This window comes from Bubalus bubalis, chromosome 24 (assembly GCF_019923935.1).
Source record: "Bubalus bubalis isolate 160015118507 breed Murrah chromosome 24, NDDB_SH_1, whole genome shotgun sequence".
NCBI lineage: Eukaryota > Metazoa > Chordata > Mammalia > Artiodactyla > Bovidae > Bubalus > Bubalus bubalis.
In genome coordinates this window covers 5,357,857-5,375,281 of record NC_059180.1, presented here as the reverse complement: position 1 = coordinate 5,375,281, position 17,425 = coordinate 5,357,857, and the positions used below count along the sequence as shown (strand labels likewise).

The window sequence follows — 17,425 nt, the reverse complement described above, 5'->3', positions numbered from 1 at the left end:
TGATATTTCTCCTAGCAATCTTGATTCCACCTTGTGCTTCATCCAGCCTGGCACTTCACATGATGTACTCTGCATGTAAGTTAAATAAGCAGGGTGACAGTATACAGCCTTGACATACTCCTTTCCCAATTTGGAACCAGTTTGTTGTTCCATGTCCGGTTCTAACTGTTGCTTATTGACCTACATATAGATTTCTCCGGAGGCATGTAAAGTGGTCTGGTATTCTCATCTCTTGAAGAATTTTCCAATGTGTTGTGATCTACACAGTCAAAGGCTTTGACATAATCAATAAAAGAAGTAGATGTTTTTCTGTAATTCTCTTGCTTTTTCTATGATCCAATGGATGTTGGCAATTTGATCTCTGGTTCTTCTGCCTTTTCTAAATTCAGCTTGAACATCTGGAAGTTCACGGTTTAGGTACTGTTGAAGCCTGGCTTGGAGAATTTCGAGCATTACTTTACTAGCGTATGAGATGAGTGCAATTGTGCTGTAGTTTGAACATTCTTTGGACATATGGAATCATAAAAAAGATTAATTAGTCCTATTATCAATTACAATTAATTGCCACTAAGTCTTCTCTTTCTTTAAACAACAGCATTAAGTAGAAAAGTAAATTCCGGATAACATGATATCAGATGAATATTTTTATGCTAATAGCATACGTGTGTATTATTCATTATATTTAATTTTTTGTTTCATTTTTTTTTGCCTAGTCCAGGGTCGGCTCTCTAAAAAGTCATTCTGGACTCCCAAAAGGAGGGTTTAAAAATACCCAGCTACACAAAGGTTCACCCGTGGAGACCTTGCTACAATCGGTGGGAAAGGAAAGTACTTGGTGTAACCAACCTGGAAATCACGTGGCCTAGACCACTCCATCTGCGGCGGTTGATTGGCTCCGACCAGAAGCTGCAGTTGCGATGAGACGTGGGTGCCCCGCCCCCTTACTCGCACACTCCCCGCGACCCGCCCTATCGTTTACCCCGATCAGAGAGTTGTGAATCCTCCGAGCTTCCTAGAAGGTCCTCGGGCGGGGACGCTCTGCTCAGCCTGCGCTAGTGATCGGGCGAGAGGCACAAAGATCTTCCGCACGGGCACCTCAGGTGGAGGTTAGCCGAGGTCCCGACCTAATTCCGAGTCTGGCCTGGCACCTCCATAATGGAGGCCAGCTCCATGGCAACCGCAGGTGCATCCTGAGGACTTCCTGGAGGAGGAGGCACGGCGGGGGTCGGAGGCGCGGAGGTTTGGGGAGAAAAGAGCTAGTGTGACGGGCGGAGTGGGGTGCCAGGGGAAGCCACGGTGGCCCCGCCACAGGTGTGAGGGCTGGAGAAACAACCCCCTTTCCCTCGAATCCCGTGCCCCCCCACGCCCCTCCAAAACCCCGGTCTTCAGGGCATTTACCGAGAGACTTCCTGAAGACGCCAGCCTCTGAGTATCATGTCAGGTCTTTTGGCTTTAGAGAAGTTCAGAGTCCGATGAATGAATGGCTAGTTAATACTATTGTTTGCTTTGGCTTTGTTTGTTAGTCGCTCAGTCCTGTCCGACTCTTCGCGACCCCCATGGACTGTGGCCCACCAGGCTTCTCTGTCCGTGGAATTCTCCAGGCAAGAATACTGGAGTTTGGAACTTGCCTGGTGGTCCAGTGGCTAAGACCCTGCGCTCCCAATGCAGGGAGCCTGGGCTTGATCCCTGGGTCAGGGATCCCAGGTCAGGGCTTGATCCCAGATCACACATGCTGCAACTAAGATCCTGTACAGCCAAATAAATGCACATTAAAAAAAAAAAAAAGAATGGGTAGCTATTCCCTTCTCTAGGGGAATCATCTGCACCCAGGGATCCAACCCAAGTCTCCTGCATTGCAGATTTTGTTATAAATTGAATTATGGATTCTGACTTCCAAATGCACAGTGCTTACAGCAGGTAATCTACTTTAGATAGTGAAAGGGTCGATGTCCCTTCCCCAGCCATGGAGCTATTGATCACAAGTGCCTCCTTGGTTAAGAGGCAAGAGGGCTTACAAACAGTGTTTTTAAGGAAGGAGACCAGAATGTAACAGGCTTTCTTAAAAATGCACTTACATGAAACAAGGTTTGCCAGTGCCCAGAAAGGCACTAGAAAAAAGTGGAAATCCTCTGTATCTCATCATTTGTGTACTCCCTGAGAGAAACATTAGATTTATTATATTAAAGAAGAACCAAAGTGGAGGCCACAGTTCAAGTATACTCCCAGGCCAGCTACCCAGAGCTGCAGAACCAAAACTTTAACTGTCTTAATTTCCCATGAAGAGCTGGCTCTGTCCTTAAAGGAAACAAGCTTTCTTCACGTCTGGGTAACCTTGCAGCTTCCTAGCAGCTACAAACAAGTAAACTTGTACCCTGGTACTCTTCTGAAAGGACCGTCAGTTCTAGTAACCAGTCCCAAGAGAAAACAATGTACTTCCTCATTCCTGTGCACAGGAGGAAAATAATTTTCTCTCTACCCTTCTGAGTACTTAGCTGAGATTCCTGCAATAAAAAATGAAAACAAACAAGTTTCTTAACATGTATACCTCAGGTAAGAGGCTTCCCAGGTGGCACAGTGGTAAAGAACCCACGTGCCAGTGCAGGAGATGTAAGAAACATGGGTTCAAACCTTGGGTCAATATTGTTGCTTGGAAAATTACATGGACAGAGGAGCCTGGCAGGCTGCAGTCCACGGGGTCTCAAAGAGTTGGACACGCCTGCACATGCACACATGCTTACCTTGTATAAACATGGAGATTCCCAAGGAAAAATGATTAACCCCTGAGATGGCTTAGAATTCAGGTCTATTGTAAATGCAATCTTCATAGGGAAGGGAGTTGTTTAGTTGCTAAGCTGTATCTCTTAAGACTCTCTTGAAAGTCATGACTCTTTTGAGACCCCATGGACTATAGCCCACCAGGCTCCTCTGTCCATGAGATTTCTCTGGCAACAATACTGGAGTGGGTTGCCACTTCCTTCTCCAAGGGATGTTCTTAACTCAAGGATTGAACCCACGTCTCCTTCATTGCAGGTGGATTCTTTACCACTGAGCCACTGGGGAAGTCCTAGGGCAAGGGGAGGGAGGTTCTATACCTGGAAGAGGCTGAAACTGCAGTTAGGCTAAGTATTAGGTGTCGGTTTGCTGACATGGGGCTTAGCACAAGTGAGTCCACATGGCTTGTGAGATCTTAGTTCCCCCAACCAGGGATTGAACCTGATCCCCAAAAAGGAAAGCACTGAGTCCTAACCACAAGACCACCAGGGAATTCTCCTTTTGCCCCCCCCCCCCTTTTTTAAGTGCCTGCAGCTCAAAATAATCAGTTTTCCAAAGTGGTATATTAGGGAGTGACTTATTCTGCCACCCATTTACATGTTTTATAAACTGAAGGGTAAGTGCGGAGAGCCTAACTTCTTAAGACTTTCCATTTTGAAGCCCCCTTGTTCACAGTTTGGTTTTCACTCCATAAACTGTTCATATCAAGTAAAGTCCTCTGAATTTTCTTTTGACAACAGCTGTGCCTGCTCAGTCCCTCAGTTGGTGCCCAACTCTTTGAGACCCCATGGACCCTGCCAGGCTTCTCTGTCCATGGAATATTCCAGACAAGAATACTGGAGAGTGTTTCCTTTTCCTCCTCCAGGGGATCTCCCAACCCAGGGATTGAACCAGAGTCTCCTGCATCTCTTGCATTGCAAGTGGATTCTTTATCACTTGAGCCGCCTGGGAAGCCCTTTTGACAACAGTTAGCTCTTTATATATCATATGTAGCCTAAAATCTCTGATAACTTCCCTAAAATCATTGTTATACTCTCTGAGCTGATTCTGTGTGACATAGAAATAAACTGCTGCTGCTGCTGCTAAGTCGCGTCAGTCGTGTCCGACTCTGTGCGACCACAGAAACGGCAGCCCACCAGGCTCTCCGGTCCCTGGGATTCTCCAGGCAAAAACACTGGAGTGGGTTGCCATTTCCTTCTCCAATGCATGAAAGTGAAAAGTGAAAGTGAAGTCGCTCAGTCGTGTCCGACTCTTAGCGACCCCATGGACTGCAGCCTACCAGGCTCCTCCGTACAGGGGATTTTCCAGGCAAGAGTGCTGGAGTGGGGTGCCATTGCCTTCTCCAAGAAATAAACTAAGACCACCCAAATGAGAGCAGGCAAAGGTTCTTCAGGCAGAGCTTGCTATACTAAGTGAACTGGCCACTATCACATGTTTGGCAGAGACTCAAAAGCAAGCAGGAGAAACTTTAGAGTGGAAAAAAGGGAAAACTCAACTATGCTGAGTTTTGAGGAGATCAACTTGGAAAACCTGGAGGCAGGTTAAGTAAAAGAAGCAGGACTCCCCTCCACCCGGCCTCAGGGAGCAAGCAAGCAGGAGAACCTATTCTTTGTTCTTGCTCCCCGCTGCTGCAGTAGCGGCCCCAGTAAAACCTGCTTGGGAAAAAAAAGGCAGGACATCCTATGTGATTTGGTAGGGGAGCACACCCGACTTTCTCTACTGGTCCTGGATGGAGGAGGGGGACACATGTTAGGGACAAGTTCACACTTGCCACCTAAGCCCTGATTGGGCGCCTGTTGCCACGTTGCTCCTGGTTTGGGTTCCAGGCCAGAGCTACAGGTTGCAAGTTAGAGTTCTGTTTTTTCCTATAGTCTGGTCCCTTGATATATTGAGTCTCTCACTGAGGTGCTGAAGAATATATTCTAGAGAGAGGGAGAGGGCAGAGGCACAGGTTTCCTAGGATAAAAACTAGAAATTGATCTAGCATCAGAAATTCCTAAGACCATTCTAGCGGCTGCTTTCATTGTAATCCCACATTCCAACACCAAACACTGTGACTTTGTACTACTCGAGCTTTGTTGGCCCCATTGGCATTCCCCCTCTAAAGTCTGTCTAGTGAGAGAGCTTTGATTCAGGGCTGACCTTGTTTTCTTTATTTCTCCAGATTAGCCTGATGGCCAGGATCCAGCCCCATCTCGGAGACCAGGCCATGGAAGCCATGTTCCTGCCAGTCCCATGGAAGGTGAGCTGGTTCCCCCTGCCTCCACCTCCCCAGTGTAGTCTCAGCGGCCAGGCAGTGGTTTTCACATGGCCATTGGGGTTGAGCCATCTTTATCAGCTGGGGGGTGTTTCCTTCATGGATGATATGATGCACAGAGCTTGAACTCTGGGGTCAGACAGGATCAAATCCAGGCTCTGTTTTAGACATGTCACCTAATCTCTCTGGGGCACAGTGTCCTTGTCTGTAAAATGGGGTCATGACAGCTGTCGTGAGGATTCAGTGACGTGAGGCTCTTGGAGCGCTTGGCAGAGGATCTAGTGATGTTTCGAGCGCCCTGTGAGTTTTAGCTGCTGTCACCACAGTTGCTCCATGCTTGTGTCAGTAAGCATTCTTGTGTACCTACTGTGTGCAAGGTAGATATGTCCTTTGTGCTGGGAGAGAGACTCTTACCCTAAGGACTTTACAAGCCGTTTAGGGAAGGATATATGGAAACAAGCTCATATCATTCTGATCCCTTGGATTAAAAGGTACAGTAGAAGTTTAGGTACTGATTTGGTAACAAGAGGGAGGGCGATTTTAAGAAGTCAAGTTGAAAAGTCAGAAGACACGTGAGGAAGCCATTGTGACAATTTGTAAAGACCAGTCTTGGACAGCAGGGAGTTCAAAGGGAACAATTTGACCCCACTGGCCCAGCGTGTCCACATTTGCTGAGGGAACACAGAGCTCTGCCTGCCTTTCTGGTGTCATCTCCCGCCTTCCCTGAAACAGAGGACCTGCACGTGGGGATGTGAACGCGCTTCCCCACCCCCCAACCTCCCCACCACTGTGTATCCTGTTCTCCCCGCCTACAGGCAGACTCACCTCTGCATATGTTAACACTCAGCTCAAAGATCATCGTTTCTGTGAAATCTCTGATTTCCTGCAGTAACTGTATTGCTCTCCCCTGTGTTCACACGTGGGCAGAGGGCTGGCGCAAGGCTCAGAAGGACACTCCAGGGGAGCTATGAAGACTGAAGTCAGAGGGGGGTTTGTGGGGTGACTGCAGATGTGTGTGTAGGTTTTCTTTACAGAACTGGTCCAGTTAGGGGCGGAGAGAGTGGAAACAAGAGGAAGGCAGGCATGGGAGCATCTCTGTAAAGACAGGAACAGTGTATGCATCCTTGCCAGCCTCGGGGAGGGAGGCAGAGGAGGAGCACGTGCCTGGGGAGGACACGGCTGTTTCTCTGCTTCATTTCACCTTTGCCCTCAGGCATATGGGGTGTCTCTACACATGGAGCAGTTCTGACACCAGCTGGGTGCTCCACGATTTGACTCAGTTCTGACACTATCTGAATGACCGCAGCAGAGACCAAACAGCCAGAGAAGCCTCACACACTGACCACGTGTCCCTCTAGAGAGAACATGTGTGCCTCTAGTGCAGAAGAAAGAACATGCATGGCCTGAGGGTCAGAGCTTGAGTTGAGCCCTGAGTCTGCTAATTAACTGGATGAGCCTTGCCTGTAGGACAACAATAATCCTGTGGCCTACAGAGCTGTGATAAGAGCTGCAGCTGTAATGAGTCTCTGTATTTCCAGGGGTTGCTGTCCTTTGAGGACGTGGCTCTGTACTTCACTAGGGAAGAGTGGGACATGCTGGACTGGGCTCAGAAGGTCCTCTACAGGGACGTGATGCTGGACAACTACAGACACGTCGTCTCCTTGGGTAATGAGCTGGCTTAAGATTTGAGTGTCTACGCAAGTCCTTGGTTTCTTACGTGCAATGCCCAAAGCAGAAAAAGCTCTGAAAGCCAGTTTTATCATAACTCATTTGGCTATAAGACCTAACCTGAAGTCGTCAGGTGGTTAAACCTGATTTTATCCTGTAGGAAGCTATTTATCATCCTTTTTCTCATTTGGTCTCCATGTATATATGTATGGCATAAGAAATATCAGAAAGTTTTTTTAAGGTTTCAGCTCAACCCCTGTTGAGGGTGGTACATAATGGAAACTATACCCACACTCAAGTCACCTTTCTGAAATCTGGAAAAATTTTGAGTCCTGAAACAAATCAGGCCTCAAAGTTTTCAAGTAAGGGATTGTGGATAATGAGTAGTTTCCTTTTGTTTTAGAGTTTGAAGACATTCATCCCCCAGCCTGAATCCTCCACATCTGTAAGACTTCTAGGAGTTGAAAAGATTGTGGCCATGCAGATTCCAAAGTCTACCCTCTTCCTCTCTTGAAAAGTCTTTTTCTTTCTTCTGTCTGAAAATGGTTTCCTTCTTTGCTTACACCATCACTGGGTGCCCAGGAGATGATTCTTCACTGACTTCACTTCTGTACCTCCTCAGCTTCACCTTCCTGAGAGCCCACCCTCGTCTTATTCAATGCAGAGTCTCCTACAGAGGGAGGCTCCTTGACGGATTTTTCTTTCTGGATCATGTTTGACCCCATGCTGACACTCTTGGCAGATTCTTGACCACCTTTGTGGGATTGTCCACCCACCACTGGATGCTTTAATGTTTATTTTTGTTTGGAAAGCATTCAGGGGCTCCCAGACAGCTGTGTGATCACAAGGGTCGCCAACCAGTCCACTTAAAACCATTCTGTTCTTCACTAGTACAGTATTGAGTAAGTTACATGAGATATTCATCATTCTTATTATGAAATAGGCTGTGTGTTAGACAATTTTGCCCAACTGCAGGCTAATTTAACTATTCTTGGCATGTTTAAGGTAGGTAAGACTAAGCTATGATATTCAGTAGTTTAGGTGTATTAAATGCATTTCTAACTTACAATATTTTCAACATACGATGGATTTATGGGAGCTTCCCTGGTGGCTTAGACAGTAAAGCGTCTGTCTACAACGCGGAAGACCCGGGTTCAACCTCTGGGTCGGGAAGATCCCCTGGAGAAGGAAATGGCAATCCACTCCAGTACTATTGCCTGGAAAATCCCATGGACAGAGGAACCTGGTAGGCTACAGTCCATGGGATCACAAAGAGTCGGACATGACTGAGCGACTTCACTTATCCTGTAAATGGGCTTCCCTCATAGCTCAGTTGGTAAAGAATCTGCCTGCAATGCAGGAGACCCTGGTTTGATTCCTGGGTCAAGACCCCGGTTTGATTACTGGGTTGGGAAGATCCACTGGAGAAGGGATAGGCTACCCACTCCAGTATTCTTGGACTTCCCTTGTGGCTCAGCTGGTAAAGAATCCTCCTGCAATGTGGGAGACCTGGGTTCGATCCCTGGGTTGGGAAGATCCCCTGGAGAAGGGAAACGCTACCCACTCTAGTATTCTGGCCTGGAGAATTCCATGGACTGCACAGTCCATGGGGTCGCAAAGAGTCAGACATGACTGACTTTCACTTACCCTGTCATAAGAGGATGATCTGTGTATATACACACTCACACATGTAGTTTTTTGGGAGGGAGGTGCTCCAGGTCTTAGTTGCGGCATGCAAGGTCTTTCATTGCAGCACACAGACTCTCTAGTTATGGTTCACAGGCTTAGCTGCTCTGCAGCCATGTGGGGTCTTAGTTCCCTGACCAGGAATGGAAACCTGTGTGCCCTGAATTGCAAGGCAGATTCTTAACCATTGGACCACCAGGGAACACGCCAACACATATAGTTTTTAAAAACAAATTCAGATCATAATTTACATGAACTTTGAATCATGCTACATGTGAGTTTTGTATTCTGCTTTAAAATACCTGGGGAGCCTTTTCCTGTTTTAAGAAATGTCCTTTGAACTCATGGATTTTCAATATTAGCCTAATATTCTGCCTTCATCGTATCTGGCTACACTTGAATCCTTCCCCTGTTGACATTTGGTTTATTTCCAGTTTGCACTGTTAGGATTCTGCTGAACATCTGGGGTGCATTAACCTTTGCCCATTAACCTTTGTCCTCATTTCCCTTAGGCTCTATTCCTAAGAGTGAAATGACCATGTCCACGAGTGTGAATATTGTTCAGGCTTTCAATCAAGATGCCGAGCTTTCGCAAAGATGGTGCTGATTCCTCTCCTCAGATAATCCTTCTGATTATTGTCCTGATCTCTGCTTGTTGCTGCAGCCCTACCACCCAGACCCCCAGGGGTAGACTGAGCTCTGGGACCTCTCCTGCCACTTGCTAACCACCACATCCCATTTACTTCCCCATGAGTAGGATTTCAGTTTCCCAAACCTGAGGTGATCTGTCAGCTGGAACAGTGGGAAGAGCCGTGGATCCTGGATCTGCCGAGAGCGGGGACTAGGAAGGCTGCCGGTAGTGCCTGCCCAGGTGGGTGAGGAGCAGACCTGGCCCCTGGGGGTCATGCAGAGTTGGGGACACCATCCAGGAGGCCCCGCCTGCACCCGGATACCAAGCCGGGAGTTTGGCTTGTGTTCTCCTGCTCGTTCATCCCTACTGTCCCCTGATGTTGGTGGGTATGATCGGTGCCCCTGTTCCCCAGATATAATCCCCAGCTGGGATTGGATTTCAAGTCTGCAAAGCTCATCCTCTTTCTCCTGCAATAAAGCTCATTCTGTTTCTACTAGAGGCAGGCTGGTCCTTTCTGACAGCTCTCAGGCCATTCCAGATACTCCTTTTTTCTACCCTCATCACTTACCCTTTTTCTGTGCTTTCTCTTGTTCCCTTGCTTTCATTCTGTTTTCCACATCCCCTTGGTGTTTCTTGATGTTCCTGCCTTTTCCTACTTACTGTATCCTGATGGCTGCTTCTTTCTACCCTTTACCACATCCCTCTGCTCCTTGGATTCTCAGCCTCAGCTCTGTTGACGTTTTGGGCTGTTTGATCCTGGGCCTCACAGGATGTCAAGCAGCATCATTGGCCTCCGTCTACTACATTCCGGCAGGACCATCCCTGGTTGAGAGTCACTGCTCTGTTCCATTGGCTTTTGTGCTGTTTCTCAGGTTCCTTTTCTTTTCTCTCTGACACACTGCCTCCATTTTAAAGCAGCCATTTCTCCCAGAATTGTGAAAAACATGCTTCTCTAGAAAGTACAAGATGCTCCCTCTCTCCTAGAGCTATGTGACTCTGCTGGGTACCAACAGGAAGATGTTTTCCCCACTAGTGGAGAAGGGTGTGTTCAGTTCTCACATTCTCTGACACACTTGTGCATATGTTAGTTGGTTAGTTCGTGATGTCAAGAGCTCTTTCTGATATGAAAGCTGAGGGTCCTATGAAAATCAGAATACTGGCTCTTTAATATGGCGATGGAACCAGGTGAGCACTTCTTAGCCTCGTTTGAGTCTCTCATATCACAAACAGTTGCTTCTTTCCTTTCCTTCTGTAGCAGTCAGGTAATTTGCATATTCTTTTTATTTGGCTAGATTCGGAAGCCAGATTCCAGATGAAAGAGCTCACCCCAAAGGAGAACACTTCTGAAGATTTAATGTTATGGAAGATGTCAGCAGTAAAGCAGAAAACAGCCAAGGAGCCTTCAGAAGAGTTATGTGAATATAATGAATTTGTGGACATTTATGGATTTTCACTCCCTGCTACTGGTGATGAGTGCTGTAAGGACTTCCTTCAAAGCCTTAACCTTATTCACAGTCGGAGAGCTCAGACATGGACACAGCAGGGCAAATATGATGAGTACGGAAAACCCTGCCATCAGAGATCACAGCTTTTGAGGCATAAGAGAACTCTGACAAACGCAAAATCTTATGAATGCCACGAATGTGGAAGAGCCTTCCAGCGGCAGGCAAATTTTGTTCGACATCAAAGACTTCACAGTTCAGAGAATCCCTTTGAGTGTGACATATGTGGGCAGGCCTTCAAACAGAAGTCCACTCTGATCATCCACAAACAGTGTCACTCACAAAAAAAGCCATATAAATGTCACAACTGTGGAAAGTGTTTCCGTCAGATGGCATATCTCGTCGAACATAAGAGGATCCATACCAAAGAAAAACCCTATAAGTGCAGCAAATGTGAAAGAACATTTAGTCAGAATTCAACGCTTATTCGACATCAGTTAATCCACAGTGGAGAGAAACCCCACAAGTGCGCTAAATGTGGAAAAGCCTTTGGCCGGCACTCAACCCTTATGAGCCATCAACAGATTCACAGTAAACAGAATGCCCACAAATGCAGTGAATGTGGAGAATCCTTTGGTCGCAATGTCGATCTCATTCAGCATCAAAGGATCCACACGAAGGAGGAATTCTTTGAGTGTAGAGAATGTGGGAAAACCTTTAGCTTTAAGGCAAATCTTCATCGACATGAGGTTATTCATACTGGAGAGAGACCCTACAGATGTGACAAATGTGGAAAGTCTTTCAGTTGGCACACAAGCTTTATTAAGCATCAGGGTACCCACAGAGAGCAGGTATCTGCATGATATTAACTGGAAAAGCTATCATTTAAAGCCCAGAACTTAACCACTATGGCAAGTATGTATAACCTGATTGTTTCATGAAAATTAATAAACAAGAACTGGTTTTTCTGTGGGGACCCTCTCCTTGTAGCCAACCTTCTGGCTGCAGTAATTAATAGAGGACTTCCTTGGTGGTCCAGGGGTTAAGACTCCGTGCTTTCACTGCAGGAGGTACGGATTTGATCCCTGGTCCCCCCGGTCAGGAAAGTTCCACATACCACACGGTGCTTCCTAGGTGGCTCAGCAGTAAAGAATCCACCTGCCAATGCAGGAAATGCAGGTTTGATCCCTGGGTGGGGAAGATCCCCTGGAGAAGGAAATGGCAACCCACTGCAATATTCTTGCCTGGGAAATCCCATAGACGGAGGAGTCTAGCAGGCTATAGTCCATGGGGTCGCAAAGTTAGACACAACTTAGTGACTAAACACGAACAAAGATATCTATTTACACATTTATCCTTATATATAAATTTCTAAGGACTATGTGTGTATATATATATATATCCACAATTCCTTTTTTTAAAATTTTACAATTTAAAAAATGTGAGAGCAAACATGTTTTCTTATGATCCATTTGGCTACCAAACCTGAGATGACCTGAATTTATTTGCTGGTGAAATAAGGACTGTTTATCCCCATTAGTGTACATATTCACACATTTTGTTCCAATGTGTTCAGTAATGGAGTGCTGGCTTCCCTGGTAGTTCATCTGGTAAAGAATTCACCTGTAATGCAGAAGACCCCAGTTCAATTCCTCAATCGGGAAGATCCCCTGGAGAAGGGTTAGGCTACCCACTCCAGTATTCTTGGGCTTCCCTGATGGCTCAGACTGTAAATAATCCACCTGCAATGTTGAAGACCCTGAGTTGGGAAGATCACTTGGAGTAGGGCATGGCAACCCACTCCAGGACTGTGGAGAATTCCCCATGGACAGAGGAGCATGGTGGGCTACAGTCCATGGAGTTGCAAAAAGTCAGACACAACTGAGCAACTAACCACAGCACGGCACATGGAGTATTAGTGCAAACCCCTAAGTGGTTTTATGTAAAATACCTTTCTACAAACTGAAAAATTCTGATTTTTGAAACCCTTATGCCCCAAGGATCAAGGATCTGGGGCTTTGAGAGAGGCACATGCCACATCAGTGAAGAGAAACAGTACAACTATTGGATTGACAATAAATAACACCCTCACTTTAAGAACTTTCCAAATGCCAAGCAGAAGCCCTGATAAGACAAAAAGTAAAAGGCAGCTTGGTTTCCTGATGGCAACTCTCTATACAGGTAAGAACCAATCTGGAAATCAGCAATCCACACCTGTTCAGTCACTCAGTCTTGTCCAATTCTTTGTGACCCCATTCTTGTCCAATTCTTTGGGACTGCAGCACACCCAGCTTCCCTGTCCATCATCAACTCCCAGAGCTTGCTCAAACTCATGTCCATCGAGTCAGTGATGCCATCCAGCCACCTCATCCTCTGTTGTCCCCTTCTCTTCCTACCTTCAATCTTTCCCAGCATCAGGGTCTATTCCAAGGAGTAAGTTCTTCACATCTGGTGGCCAAAGTATTGGAGCTTCAGCTTCAGCATCAGTCCGTGCAATGAATATTCAGGACTGATTTCCTTTAGGATGGATTGGTTGGATCTCCTTGCAGTCCAAGGGACTCTCAAGAGTCTTCTCCAATACCACAGTTCAAAAGCATCAGTTCTTCAGCTCCATCAGTATGGATGTCCAACTCAGATGCATGCATGACTGCTGGAAAAATGATAGCTTTGACTAGACGGACCTTTGCTGGCCAAGTAATGTCTCTGTTTTTTAATATGCTGACTAGGTTGGTCATAGCTTCTCTTCCAAGGAGCAAGTGTCTTTTAATCTCATGGCTGCAATCACCATCTGCAGTGATTTTGGAGCCCAAGAAAATAAAGTCTGTTACTGTTTCCATTATTTCCCCATCTATTTGCCATGAAGTGATGGGACCAGATGCCATGATCTTCCTTTTTTGAATGTTGAGTTTTAAGCCAGTTTTTTTCACTCTTTCACTTTCATCAAGAGGCTCTTCAGTTCCTCTTCATTTTCTGCCAAAAGTGTGGTGTCATCTGCGTGTCTGAGGTTATTGGTATTTCTCCCGGCAATCTTGATTACAGCTTGTGCTTCATCCAGCCTGGCACTTCGCATGATGTACTCAGCATGTACTCAAATAAGCAGGGTGACAACATACAGCCTTGACGTACTCCTTTCCCAATTTGGAACCAGTCTGTTGTTCCATGTCTGATTCTAACTGTTGCTTCTTGACATGCACACTGATTTCTCAAGAGGCAGGTAAGGTAGTCTCGTATTCCTGTCTCTATGGGAATCTACCCTGAGGAAGAGCCAATTACAGGCAACAGGCTTCACTATAGGAGACTAGCTACCTGCTGTAAAGGCTTTCCTTAGGCTGTGACCAAAAGCTAAGCCATACAATCTGGCACATGGGCCTCGGACAATTTAAAATTATTAATAAACCCTTTGCTCACCAAAATGAATCCAGTGTGGGTCCTGAAGGGGACAGGATGCCAAGATAGATGCTTTAGTCTGATCATTCGAAGTGGCAATGTGATCTCTGCTCACCAAGATGAATGGCCACAGAGGCCCCCAAGCCATGCTGTCATCATGTGCCAATGATGCCACATCCACTGTGACACCTGATGGGGCAATAATGATTACCACAGACTGTTCAGAATCTTGCCAGAAGTTAAGCTCGTGAGAAGCAAGGGCTCACAGACTCCACCTCCCCAACCCCACTGCACTGCCTGGTAGACAACCCAGGTTGGAAGCAAGGATGTACTTAGGAAGTTAATCAGATCAGATCAGATCAGATCAGTCACTCAGTCATGTCCGACTCTTTGCAACCCCATGAATCGCAGCACGCCAGGCCTCCCTGTCCATCACCAACTCCCAGAGTTCACTCAGACTCACGTCCATCGAGTCAGTGATGCCATCCAGCCATCTCATCCTCTGTCATCCCCTTCTCCTCCTGCCCCCAATCCCTCCCAGCATCAGAGTCTTTTCCAATGAGTCAACTCTTCGCATGAGGTGGCCAAAGTGCTGGACTTTCAGCTTTAGCATCATTCCTTCCAAAGAAATCCCAGGGCTGATCTCCTTCAGAATGGACTGGTTGGATCTCCCTGCAGTCCAAAGGACTCTCAAGAGTCTTCTCCAACACCACAGTTCAAAAGCGTCAATTCTTCGGCACTCAGCCTTCTTCACAGTCCAACTCTCACATCCATACATGACCACAGGAAAAACCATAGCCTTGACTAGACGAACCTTTGTTGGCACAGTAATGTCTCTGCTTTTGAATATGCTATCTAGGTTGGTCATAAGTTTCCTTCCAAGGAGTAAGCATCTTTTAGTTTCATGGCTGCAGTCACCATCTGCAGTGATAGGAGGTTAATGGGAGGGCACAAACCCTGTCCCTTCAGTCCCCACCCTCGAGGCCCCCAGGAGCTTCCCTTGTACCTCTGTGCCTTTGCCTTTTAGACCCTGAAGTTCTAAGCAGGCCTTCGGATCTTCCAGAAATTTATAAACAAAGATGAGCTAAGACAGTAGATGTAAATGACTTTATAACTCCTCTTCCAGCTCCGATCAGGTCTTCTATCACTTTGTTAACAAAAATCTAGATTTACCATCTTGCCGGATGCTGTGCTAGGGCCCACGGGAAAATACAAAGAGTAACAAGATCCCAACTGTCCTGAACTGTGTGCCCCTCACAAAATTCATGCACTGTACGCCCTACCCCCCATTGTGACTGTTTATGGCAACAGAGCCCTTAAGGTGGTGATTAAGGTTAAATGAGGTCATGAGGTTGGGTTCCTCAAGGTTAAGACTGCTGCTGCTGCTGCTGCTTAGTCGCTTCAGTCGTGTCCGACTGTGCGACCCCAGAGACGGCAGCCCACCAGGCTCCCCCGTCCCTGGAGTTCTCCAGGCAAGAACACTGGAGTGGGTTGCCATTTCCTTCTCCAATGCATGAAAGTGAAAAGTGAAAGTGAAGTCGCTCAGTCGTGTCCGACTCTTAGCGACCCCATGGACTGCAGCCTTCCAGGCTCCTCCATCCATGGGATTTTCCAGGCAAGAGTACTGGAGTGGGGTGCCATTAGTACCCTTTTAAGAAGAGGAGAGAGACACCGGGAGTGCAGAGGCATGGAGACAGGAAAGACCACAGTGAGAAGTCAGCCTTAGGCAAGCCCTGAGAGCTCTGAGAAACCCACCCTATGGACACCTCAGGACGTCTTGTCTTCAACGCCTTTCCTAATAGAACTCAAAATTCAGGGTAAGTCAAATCACTAAGTTGGGCTGGAAATTGGGGAGGGAAACGTGGAAGAGAAACACATCCTGCCGGGGGTACTAACCATACAGCTCCTCAGGGAACGGAAGGGCAGCAGACGCCACACGCCTGTAGGACAAACAGAACTGGTTCTGAAAAGATTACCGGAAGCCCGTCACGGTCCCACCCCCCACCCCCCCCTACCGGGAGCTCTACCCCCATAGGCGTTCTCTAGGAATCTAGGAGGTCTTTCGGTCTCCGTGGTTCCTCTATAAATTGAGGGAATTTAAACCTCTTCCTCAGTCTAAGAAATACCTAGAAGCAGGTCCTCACTACTGAGAAAGAAGTGAGGAATTGATGGGGCGGAAGGTGCAGCTCATAAGTTTTGAGAACTATTAATAGCACACGGTACCTGTTTCTAATGGCTCCTTCTGCAGGGAAAGGACCGCAGGCTGGTGACCTGGACCTGGTCACACGCAGATGGCTCTGATAATTTTGTGGGAAAGAAAACAAAAAACCTTTGACTGAATCAATCACAGTCTTCCTCCCTGCCCCAGTACTGTGGCAAACATTTCTGTAGAATTCAACCTTTGTGCTCCATGCACCCATTTACTGCTGCAAATGGATGCAGGTTCTACTGTCCTGATCCAGATTGCTCTAACTTGCGTCAAACTGACCAGACAAAATATATGACTCCAGTGGTCTGTTTCCCTTCACTTTTGGAGGTTTGCAAGGTAAGATGATGATGGATGTGATGATTGAGTAGCAGCAAAAAAAAACTTCACAAATGTTCAGGTCATAAAACTCTTTTTTAAGTTTTTTTTATGCAACTAAGAGATGTAAGACTCCAGGTTGGCACAGTTTTCAGCTCACTAAGGAGTTTCTGGCAATCAGAGGTGTTTTTAAAGGGAAGAGGCTGCCTCGGGATGCAATGAACCCATCGGTGGAAGGGTTTCATGTAGAAAGAAAGCTGCCAGGAAGTGGTCTCTCCAGTTCAACACAGTTATTAAGCACTTGCTGCATGCACATGTCTACAACTGAATGGTGATTCCTCCATTGAGTGGGAGGTTGAGTTTGACAGTCCCATCAAATCCTTTACAAGATTCTATTAATGTTTTTACCATTTGGATCAAAATCTTTTTCACATAAACTGACAAGAAGTTTCATCACTTCGTAATGTTTAATCATCTAAGACAGTATAGTTTGGTGCTTAAGAGCTTAGCTTTTGGAAGCAAAGTGACCATGGTTCAAATACTCACTCTGCCACTTATTGGCTGTGTGACTTTGGGCAAATGAATTAACTGCTCTGAATGTCAAGTTTTTCTCAACTGTAAAATGAGGGTGCTATTAAGTGAAACCATCGCATAATGTGAGGATTAAATGAGGTGATCCACATAAAGCACTTAGCATGATGTTTAAAGCACGGTGGACATTAACACCAGGCTTTACTGAAGTTGTCATTCTCAATTGTCTTAAATCACCTTTAAGTCTTAATCACCTTTAGCTGTGTGATTGTTTGTAGATGATAAGTCTCCTTAAATGCTTCCAAGGAGGCCCTCTGACACTCATACATTACATTAAGTTGGTGGATATTTGCCCCGAGTGTCATTTTCTCTCTTTAAGCAATCAGTGGCTTTCAGCCAGAGCCACTCGATTCCACATTTTCATTTTGTTCCTCAAAACTTACCCAAATTGGTGTATCCCTTCTTATGTGTATTCCATCCCAGTTCACCAAAGTGAGTGTCTCCCAACTGAATGGCCACCACATGCC

General features: G+C 46.4%; 1 protein-coding gene across 5 annotated transcripts; it reads left to right on the top strand.

Moving 5' to 3' along the window:
• The first annotated feature begins 1,004 nt into the window (after positions 1–1,004).
• Positions 1,005–11,424, top strand: ZNF789 (zinc finger protein 789). 5 transcript variants are annotated; one of them, XM_006041313.4, is made up of 5 exons: positions 1,007–1,239; positions 4,937–5,014; positions 6,568–6,694; positions 9,141–9,254; positions 10,307–11,424. In XM_006041313.4, exons 2-5 carry the CDS (start codon positions 4,946–4,948, stop codon positions 11,317–11,319), a joined length of 1,323 nt encoding a protein of 440 aa, XP_006041375.3. In that variant the 5' UTR covers positions 1,007–1,239; positions 4,937–4,945; the 3' UTR covers positions 11,320–11,424. The 5 variants fall into 5 exon arrangements, with proteins under 5 accessions (XP_044792002.2, XP_006041375.3, XP_006041373.3 ...); XM_006041311.4 differs by having other exon boundaries at positions 1,008–1,183; XM_006041312.4 differs by having other exon boundaries at positions 1,008–1,213.
• The last annotated feature ends 6,001 nt before the right edge of the window (positions 11,425–17,425 follow it).